Here is a 10,598-nt window from a genome sequence, read left to right as displayed (position 1 = left end):
ATGCTCTAGAGGATTTGACCAATTAAGATGACTTAGTCATCTTATTTGTTGCCATGCATAAACTAATCATGGGCCTAACCCATGTACATGGCCGGTTGGGCCTTGCCCCCGTTTCTTTAAAAAATTCAAGCCCATTTATTTTTGGGCTAGTTCTTGTAATTCATGAAACGTTTTTCCAACTTCCAAATTTGCCCTTCGTCTTTCTCCAAATTTTCACGGGTCGTATTGCGAATTTCCTTTTATGCCCTTGACCTTTCTTAATATTTCCGCTTCTAAATTTTTCCACAAGCACTCCTATGCCAAACAAAATAAAATGCGGCCTTGCTTATTGGCTTCCCGCGATTGCCTTGAATTATCCGATTGCACTAAAATGCGGGATATAACAAGAACTTTTCCAAAACACAACATAAGCTTTGCCTCCCTTAATAACTTCGGTTTCTACCTCAATGCCCTTGAAATCTTATTTAGAATCATCAAATGTTATTTCTCACTTATAAAAATATCATATACGTTGTGTCCTTGGTTAGTCTATTCATCGTACGTTAACGGGAATTTTTGGGGTGTAACACTCTGGCACGTCGTGCGGTAGAGCTGCGTTTCACGGGTCAAACATGTAATTCACACGATGCGTCATACGCCTTGCTCGACTATACAAAACCCCAGGACGTGAAATTTTCTTAAACCTTCATTCTACTTCATCTTTGGCCTACTTTTTGAGGAGAAATAACCCTAGGGCTTCCCCAAAACATATAAGGTAAGTCCTTGATCAATTCCTATCATTACTACATCAGTCTAATGTCAATTCACTACTCTTAAACACTAGTTCATCTTTTCAAATCCTAGATTCTTGAAACCTAAAGAAAGAGAAGAAGAAAGGAACGTTAGAGACTTTGATATTCCTTCAAAGAGGTATGATCCATGATGTTTCTGATGTTATTGAAAGGATTTAGACTAGTGTAGGTTTTCCTAGGGGATTATAATCCATGAATGATTCATGAAGCTTTCAAGAACACGTTCTAGACATGAAAACCCTAGTTTTTCTATAAAGGGGTATATGAGTAGAATTAGATTAATGCTTTAATCTTTCTCATATAAAACCATTGTAGTGTGATTGTTGAACCTTGGGAACTCGTTTTGCTAGCTTTAGCAGGATTTGAGGTATGTCTTTTTTGAACATACTCTATCGACTATGAAGGTGATTTGTATGTCTCTCTTTTTAAAAACCTTATCATGGATATATGTTTTCTTCTCAAAGGTTCTTTATTGAATAAAAGGGTGAACTTCTCATGCAAAACCCTAATTTATGTCTTTGCTTGTGGTTGGTGTGCGTGAGGGGATAATCCCACATTAAACCTTAATTGTATTATCCTCTATATACGTATATGAAATCATAATCGTTTTCTTCTAGAATTGATGATCAGTGATGATGGTTAATTATTGGTATTGATGATTTTACAAAGAGACTATGACAAAGGAATCTTATTTAAAGAAGTGGAAACGTTTTCAAGATTATCTATGAAATTATGAATTTTCATAATGGCATAATGAACTTTAATGCTATTTGATGGTGTGACTACTTTGAGATAAATTGTGAATCGGCTTCTATGCTATGAGCTTTGTTGTTGTGTTTGGCCCAGCTACTTGGGAGGAAGGGTAGCCACTATGGATCCTAGTGTGTTAATGCCTAGCCATTCAGGAGGAAGAGTGGCCACCGCTGGGTTCGCTACCCGGGTGTGATTTATGCCTAGCCGTTCGGGAGGAAGAGTGGCCACCTCTGGGTTCGCTACTTGGGGTGTGATGTATGCCTAGCTATTCGGGAGGAAGGATAGCCACCGAGTACTACATAGTCCGGTGTGATTTATGCCTAGCTATTCGGGAGGAAGGATAGCCACCGAGAATTATATGTTTCGGTGTGGTGCGCTATGCGCGATATGCTTGATTCTTCGTCCTGTGTTGGCATGTGTGACATTCTTATTCTCTTATGGAATTGTTGATGACTATCGTAATTTATTTAAAAGGCATATTTGAAGTTGTAACTTGACAAGAGGCTTTATAATCGGTTTTGATATATATTATTGAGATACGCAAATTGAATAACTGTTCTTACATTGCTCTCACATGACTTGCAAGACTGATTTCTTTATGTATTATGTACTCTATTTTCTTACTACTTGTTGTCCCCGAGGCACTCACTGAGTACGAAGTATTTAGGCATACCATTTTTGTTTTTGATGGTATGTTAGGTAACAGAGAAGAGCAGGTTCTTGATACTCTAAGCGCTTAGGAAGGACTTGCTGTTGCTGCTGATTTGGTGAGCCCACACATTCATTCGTGGACACCCTATTTATTTATTTATCATTCTAGATTTCTGAGCTGCGTCCCAAAGTTAGATGATTGTTGTGTCTCTTAGAAGCTCCATAGTATTCATTCTTATGGGTAGTTGTCGAGTTATTGATTAATTTTCAGGCACGTTGTTTCGTTGACTTAGTATTTGATTCATTAAAGACTTTCGCTGATTTTAATTCATATATGTTGATTGCATTTATATCTATAATTGTTGGAGGTAAATATTGGACCTGGCGGGTTCAAGTGTTATTACTGCGTCTTTTAGGTTCTTCTGATGTTGTTCATGACGTCGGATACCGGTCATGCCTAGGGTGGGTTCTGGGGCGTGACAGTTCATCACTTTCTGTGCATCGACCTCCAACTCCTAGATCATGCTACGTGTATGGAGCTGGGCAATCTTATGGTTGAGAGATTTTCCCAGGTCAGTGCAAAGGGTGTCCTAGCAGGGTTCCAGGTTCCAAACTCCTAGGGCCCCAGTACCTTCTAGTGGCAGAGCTGGCTCATCAGTTAGAGGCAATACTCATTCAGTCACGGTGGCTCTTATCAGACCACAGGTGGACACCAGTCAGGTAGAGGTAGTCCGCAAGCCTCTAGAGATGGTCGTGGTGGTGGTCTTTGCTATTCCTTTTCCGGTAGGCCCGAGGCGGAGGCCTCTGATACTGTGATCTCAGGTAATATTTATGTTCGACATCGACCTGCTTCGGTATTGTTTGATCCGGGGTCTACTTATTCCTATGTGTCTGTCTATCATGCTGTTGATTGGGACTTGTGTGGTGATCATATTGGTGTGCCTATTCGTGTCTACTCCAATCAAAGATTCAGTTATTGTTGATTGAGTCTTTCGGTCTTATTTAGTTACTTTCATGTGGTATGATACGTGAGTAGACTTGATGATATTGGATATGGTTGACTTCGACATTATTTTGGGTATGACCTGGTTATATCTTTACCATATGATCTTAGACTGTCATGCCAAGACAGTCACTTTAGCTATGCCTGGTATTCCTCGATTAGAGTGGAGGGGTACTTCGAGTCTCGCTCCGAAGAAGATCATTCCTATATCCGTGCGAAAAAGCTAGTGGCCAAGGGGTGTTTGGTTTATTTAGCCCATGTTCACGATACTAGTGTTGATTCTTCGCCCCTTAGGTCCGTGCCTATTATGAGTGAGTTTGCCGAGGTCTTCCCTTCTGATTTATCGGGTATGCCGCCCGACCGCGAAATTGATTTCTCTATCAACTTGGATCTGGGAACTCGTCCTATTTCTATTCCTCCTTATAGGATGGCGCCCGCTGAGTTGAGGGAGCTAAAGGAGCAGTTCCAAGATCTGTTGAGTAAGAGGTTTATTAGGCCGAGTGTTTCTCCTTGGGGTGCTACTATTTTATTTGTGAAGAAGAAGGATGGTACTATGAGGATGTGCATTGATTATCGTCAGTTGAACAAGGTCACCATTCATAACAAGTATCCCGCTCCTCGTATTGATGACCTGTTCGACCAGCTTTAGGGTACTTTGATATTTTCGAAGATTGTTTTGAGGTAAGGCTACAACTGAAGATTCGGGCCGAGGGTGTTCCGAAGACGGCCTTCCGGACTCGTTATGGCCACTACGAGTTCCTTGTGAAGTCTTTTAGGCTTACGAATGCCCCAATTGCATTTATGACTTTGATGAATGGCATTTTCGAGCCATATCTTTATTCCTTTGTGATTATATTCATTGATGATATTTTGTTTTATTCCAAGAGTAGCGAGGAGCATACGCGTCATTTGAGGATTGTTCTTGGGTTGTTGAGGGAGAAGAGGCTTTATGCCAAGTTTTCTAAGTGCAAGTTCTGGCTTGAGTCCTTGGCATTCGTGGGCCACGTTGTGTCTAAGGATAGGATCATGGTTGATCCCACGAAAATTGAGGCCGTTAGAGATTGGGTGAGCCCACTACTGTGACCGAGATCCGTAGCTTCGTGGGATTAGCCAGCTATTCCGTCGATTTGTGAAGGGTTTCGCTTTTATTACTTATTCATTGACCAGATTGACTCAGAAAAATGTTCCCTTTCAGTGGTCCAATAATTGTGGGGAGAGCTTTCAAAAGCTCAAGACCCTTTTGACTTCAGCCTCGATTCTAGCATTGCACATCGTAGCGGGTAAGGACTTCTCAGTCTATTGTGATTCATCTCGCGGGTTTGGGTGTTGTTTTGATGCAGGAAGATAGTGTCATAGCCTATGCTTCCCATCAGTTAAAGATCCATGAGAGAAACTACCCTACCCATGATTTAGAGTTACTAGTTATGGTCTTCGCTTTGAAGATCTGGAGGCATTACTTGTATGGTGTCCATTGTGAGGTTTTCACCGACCACCGTAGCATTCAGAACATTTTTACCCAGAGAGATCTTAATTCCAAGCAGTGCCAATGGATGGAGCTCCTGAAGGACTGTGACATCTCTATTCTTTATCATCCAGGGAAAGCCAATGTTGTTGTTGATGCCTTGAGTCGTAAGGCCATGAATATGGGGAATTTAGCCCATTTGGTTATTTTCGAGCGTCCGTTGGCCATGGAGGTTTAGACTCTGGCCAATAGTTTCGTTCGTCTTGATATTTCAGTTCCAGGCAGAGTCTTAGCTTGTGTTGAGTTGAGATCGTCCCTATTAGAGCAGATCAGGGCTCATCAGCTTGAGGATGCTCAGTTGTGTAAGATTCGAGATAAGGTTCTGATGAGTGAGGCCAAGGAGGCCATTCTTGATAGTGTGTGCATTCTGAGGATCAAGGGATGTGTGTGCGTTCCTCATGTTGGTGATTTGATTCATTTGATCTTGACTGAGGCCCATAGTTTAATGTACTCCATTCATCCGAGTGGCACGAAGATATATCGTCATTTGAGGTAGCACTACTGTTAGGGGAGGATGAAGAGAGATATTGTAGATTTTATGTCTAAGCGTGGGAATTGTTAGCAAGTGAAGTATGAACACCAGAGATCGGGTGCTGTGCTCCAGAGGATGCCCATTCCCGAGTGAAAGTGGGAGAGGATTGCCATTGATTTCGTTGCGGCTCTTCCGAAGACCCTGGGGAAGTTTGATTTTATATGGGTTATTGTTGACCGATTGACCAAGTCCGCTCATTTCATTCTAGTTCAGGTCACTTATACTGCGGATAGGTTAGCCAGGATCTATGTTCGTGATTTGTACGATTGCACAGTGTCCCTATTTCCATGGTTTCGAATTGAGGTCCCCAGTTTATTTCCAATTTCTGGAAGGCTTTTCAGATAGATTTGGGTACCCAGTTGGACCTGAGTACAGATTTTCATCCCCATACTGATAGTCAATCTGAGAGGACTATTTAGGTGCTCCAGGATATGTTAAGAGCATGTGTTACTGATTTTGGTGGTCATTGGGACCATTTCTTACCCCTAGCGGAGTTTGCATACAACAATTGCTACAATTCGAATATCGATATGGCGTAGTTCGAGACTTTGAATGGTAGGAGGTGCCGTTCTCCTATTGGGTGGTTTAATGCATTTGAGGTTCACCCGTGGGGTACAGATTTGTTGAGAGAGTCTGTGGACAGAAAATGTATGCGGACCGGAAGGTTCGAGATTTAGAGTTTGGTATGGGCAAGCAGGTGCTTCTAAAGATCTCACCCATGAAGGGTGTTATGCAATCTAGGAAGAGGGGCAAGTTGAGTCCAAGGAATCTTGGCCCCTCTGAGATTCTTCGTAGAGTTGGTGACATTGCTTATGAGTTGGCCTTGCCACTAGGCTTGTCCGGTGTTCATCCGATCTTTCATGTGTCAATGTTGACGAAATACCATTCTGATGGTACTTACATTGTCCGTTGGGATTTAGTGTTGCTCGATGAGAATCTGACCTTTGAGGAGGAGCCGATAGCGATCTTGGATAGGCAGGTTCAGAAGTTGTGGTCCAAAGAGATTGCTTCTATGAAGGTTCAATGGAAGCACCGTCCTATTGAGGAGGCTACTTGGGAGACCGGGTCTGATATGCACGAGAGATATCCCCAGTTGTTCGCTGATTCATGTACTTTTTCCCCGTTCCACTTCCTTGACACTGGAGGATGAGCGATTGTTTAATTGGTATCTGATGTAACGACCCGTTCGGCTGATACGATACTTTTGATCCTGTTAACCTTTCCCCGAGCTTCGTTAGCATATAGTAGACTTGCGAGGATAGGTGGTATGATTTTCGAGGTCATCGGATGAATATTACATTGGTTTTTGTGATAATAGGCGTTAAACCAAAAAATGTTTGATCCAAAGTTGACTTTTTGGTAAACGGACCTTTTTCAGAAAATCGTCGATTCCGAGAGGTTCGAATGGCCAATTTTGACTTGCAGTTATGTTCATTTTTTTTCCCAGTGCATTAGAGTGCGTTTTGAGACTTGGGTTGGAAGGTTAGTTTTGGGGTATTGGGGGGCTTGACTAGGTCAACGAGACACCCATTAGGAAATCCGAGGCCACAACTGAGTTCGTAGCGCGTTTTTATCTGTGTTTCCCAATGCATTAGAGTGTATTTTGGGACTTGGGTTAGAAAGTTAGTTTTGGGGTATTGGGGGTTGACTGGATCAACGAGACCCCCATTAGGAAATCCAAGGCCATGACTGAGTTCATAGCGCCTTTTTATCTGTGAGGCCTCGGGTGATAGTCAAATTTCTAGGTGAGAATGGTCAAAAAACATCTAATACTTTAGTGGATCGACGTCTACCGCAAAGTGGCACCGATCGTGGCAGCCACCGCGTGGCGATGGCCTTACCGCTATAGCGGTGTAGAGTAATTATGAGTGACTGCCATAACGGTCATGTCACTACGACAGCAGTTCCGTCGTAGCGGACTACAGACCGCTCTAGCAATCGACGGGGACTTAAATGCCCTAAATCTTTTTTAAAACCCTATCACTCCTCGTTCATTAGTCTTGGTTCTAGACCTATTTTGTGAGCAAAACAATCGATTCTGAGACAATTCTTCATTAGGGTAAGTTCATCTAACCCTATTCCTCAATTATGATAGATAATCCACCATAGAAACTCCCTAATTCATGCTAGAATCTTCCAATAACATAAGGATTAAAGAGGGTTTTCGGGGTTTCTTTCTTGAATGAACTTTTGATTATCAAACCTTGATTTGTTGATGGAATAAGCTTATATTAGTATGGAATTGATGGGTAATAGCTTTATTAACATGAATCCTTCATTATTAGTAACCAATTTATGAATTTGAGAGCTAAGGTTCATATCCAAAATTGGGAGTTTCACTTTAAATATGATTTTCACCTAATATTGAGTTATTTTAGAAATTAATTGGTGGGTTTTGATCACTTAGAATTGAATTGCATGTTTCACTTTCAAATTTCCCGTTTTGCCCTTGTGGGCCCGTTTTCCCATATCCATAGGCTTAAGTTGACCAAATTAGAAGCCTAGCAATATAGGTATTGTTCTTCATGATTTCTAATTTAGATTTCATTACAAATAGACCTTGAGTATTTGGAGGCATTGAGGAAGGGCAAGACGCTCGTGCGATTTGGTTGGGATTCCTATTCGACACTCCAGGTAGGTTATGGCTTACCTTTTTGGTTAGACTCTAGTTAGCGACTAGTATGTAGTACTAGGGAATTGTTGGAGACATCATGTGAACCTTCGGCTATGAAGTTCGGATGCAATTCTTAGATTGGTACTGCTGTGTGACTTGTGTGTTTAAGCTCATGGCCCGTAGAATCCCTAGGTTATGCTTGACTTTTCTTATGTGAATTGGTGGTTTCTATGTATTATGGAAGACTGGTTGGAAGGAATGGATTCATGTGATACTTGTACTATGATGGATGTACTTATATGAATTGACTGGAATCCATATGTTATTTATGATATTCTCATTGCATGACATACTTTCTCATATCCATGATATATCTGTCTTGGCCTTGAATTGGTGGCCCGTAGAATCCCTAGGTTATGCTTGACTTTTCTTATGTGAATTGGTGGTTTCTATGTATTATGGAAGACTGGTTGGAGGGAACGGATTCATGTGATACTTGCACTATGATGGCTGTACTTATATGAATTGACTGGAATCCATATGTTATTTATGATATTCTCATTGCATGACATACTTTCTCATATCTATGATATTTCTGTCTTGGCCTTGATATTTGAAGATGGTGATGACGGAGGTAAGTGTGATTCATGCGACATTACTATATTTACGTAGCCATCTCTATTTTGTGTGATACGGAGTGTTTAGCAACGATATTGGATGGAGGAGTCATTCTAGGCTATGTGATACGGAATGACGGTACATAGACTTAGCGGTCCCCCATAGGTCATGATTGTCGAGAGGTGGACATCGTCCCCCCGGAGCATGTGTGTATCATTGCATTGCATTCCATTTGTATACACATTATATGTTCTTATTGTCATTTGTATTGATATTAATCTTTGGTGATACTTGAGCTATTGGGTGATTATTTGGTTATGTTTGGATTCGTCAAATATTTGAGACATCGTTTGATGATTAATTGTACTACTTGGACTTGTTGACTTGCATCTATCTATGAGCATGATTATCTTTCCATTTCCTTGTTTGCATGCGTGATCTAACTGTTGTCGGCCTATTATACTTACTCAGTACCATGTTTTGTACTGATGCTAACTTGTTGTACTCTTTTTATGAGTGCAGAGTACACTGTTGGAGAGACTTCCACACCTCGCGACTGATCCCGAGGCGACGCTCCTAGAGTTCTGAGGGTGAGCTACTGATGATCCATACAGCCCGAGACTCCATCTTCTTTATTGTCCCATTTCTATTTCGAGATAATATGTAATTCAGATGATGTATTGACTATTCAGACTTGTAGTAGTATTGTTTTTTTGGGTAAACAAATAATTTTATTGATACCAAGTGAAAATTACATTGCCAAAGAGGAGCAGACCTCCTATTTCTTAAAATTAACAAATAGCTAATCAACTAGTTCAAAACCTAGTCTATCATTTCTGGACTATCTATTACTTATTAAAAGCAATTTGAATACATCAGTTAGCCTAGAACTCTCTTGGCATCAGGGCATAGTGTTCAGGTTTGCCAAAGCAGCTCTCCATTTCGAAATATCTCTACCTCTGATGTGTATGTGTATAGCAATCTCCCTGCATAGTCTATCACAATGAAATTGGCTAGCTTGGAATCTCATGTTGTTTCTCTCCCTCCAAATCAGTGAGATAACCATAGCAAAAGTACAACAAATGATTGCTCCTAGCCCTATCTTCTTTCTTGCCCATTTTCTTACCCATTGCAGCTCCTCTTGCCATGAACCTGTTATATCCCGTATTTTTAAACATCGGGACATTTTAAAGCAAATTACGACAAGTTAAGGACAAGACTATTTTGGGATACGAGGTAGAGACTTTTAACCTCCGATTTTGTTTTAATGCACAAGTTGCCTATAAATTTCATTTGGTATAGGAATATTAATGGAGATTAGGGATTAATTAACCATGATTAGATTATTAAGTGGGATTAAAGTTTAATTATTCATTAATTAAGCCATAGTGGCCGTGTGGGCCCCACCCGTGACATGGCCAATTGTAATTGGCTCACACTTTGGGTGGGACACGTATCCACCCATGGACTTCCTATATATATAGCAAATTGATGATTCATTCATCAACTATCCAAGTCATTTTCATCTTCACAAAACAAGAGAAGTTAGAGAGAGAGAGAGAGAACCTCTCGGCCATGGCTGGCCGAGAATAACCTTGCAAAAACCTTGATCAAATTTAATTTTCTTCAAGAAATTCAAATCCTTAGAAGGTTTATATTAACATGGAATTGATCTTAGGGCAACAAGAACAAGTATAAATTCAAGGCACAAGTTGGAACTAAGTTGAGAAACCAAGTGTTAAAGGTAAGATTTAATCTCCTTTTGCATATGTTGTGGATGGTTTGAACATGTTGTAATGTGTAGATATGTATAAAAGTCGTGTATGTTGATGTTGGAAAGTTGTCCAAGTTGTGTAGGGGCTGTTTTAGGAAAAAATGGTGAATTGATTTACTTAATATTTTGGTTGTAGTTGTCATCGATTTTATGGTGAAAATGAAGGTTTAATGGTTCTAGTTGAAGTGGTAATTTTGTGTGGGCTGTTGTAGAAGTTAATATGATGTTAATATAGTTTGTTGTAGTTATGTAAATGATGTTATTAACGTGTGGTTGTTGGTATAGTTCATAAAATTGGAAGAAAAGAATGTGTTGTTGTTGTTCTTGTTGAGTTTGGGAG

At 40.6% G+C, this 10,598-nt stretch overlaps 1 protein-coding gene across 1 annotated transcript; it reads left to right on the top strand.

Annotated features, from left to right (window-relative positions):
* The first annotated feature begins 3,505 nt into the window (after nt 1-3,505).
* Nucleotides 3,506-6,402, top strand: LOC132043237 (uncharacterized). Its single transcript, XM_059433717.1, has 5 exons — nt 3,506-3,684; nt 4,089-4,263; nt 4,394-4,478; nt 4,936-5,167; nt 5,871-6,402. The coding sequence occupies exons 1-5, from the start codon at nt 3,506-3,508 to the stop codon at nt 6,400-6,402; spliced, it is 1,203 nt and encodes a 400-aa protein (XP_059289700.1).
* Nucleotides 6,403-10,598: the final 4,196 nt, after the last annotated feature.

The sequence above is a fragment of the Lycium ferocissimum genome, unplaced genomic scaffold (genome assembly GCF_029784015.1).
Source record: "Lycium ferocissimum isolate CSIRO_LF1 unplaced genomic scaffold, AGI_CSIRO_Lferr_CH_V1 ctg22237, whole genome shotgun sequence".
Classification (NCBI taxonomy): domain Eukaryota; kingdom Viridiplantae; phylum Streptophyta; class Magnoliopsida; order Solanales; family Solanaceae; genus Lycium; species Lycium ferocissimum.
This window is presented reverse-complemented; position numbering and strand designations above follow the sequence as displayed.

Excerpts from the sequence above, each read along its gene's own strand:
- LOC132043237 (XM_059433717.1), top strand. The coding sequence starts at position 3,506 with ATGAGTGAGTTTGCCGAGGTCTTCCCTTCTGATTTATCGGGTATGCCG. Across the intron at positions 3,685-4,088 it reads CAAGATCTGTTGAGTAAGAG|CGAGGAGCATACGCGTCATT; the intron begins GTTTATTAGGCC and ends TTCCAAGAGTAG. Across the intron at positions 4,264-4,393 it reads TTGAGGCCGTTAGAGATTGG|TGGTCCAATAATTGTGGGGA; the intron begins GTGAGCCCACTA and ends GTTCCCTTTCAG.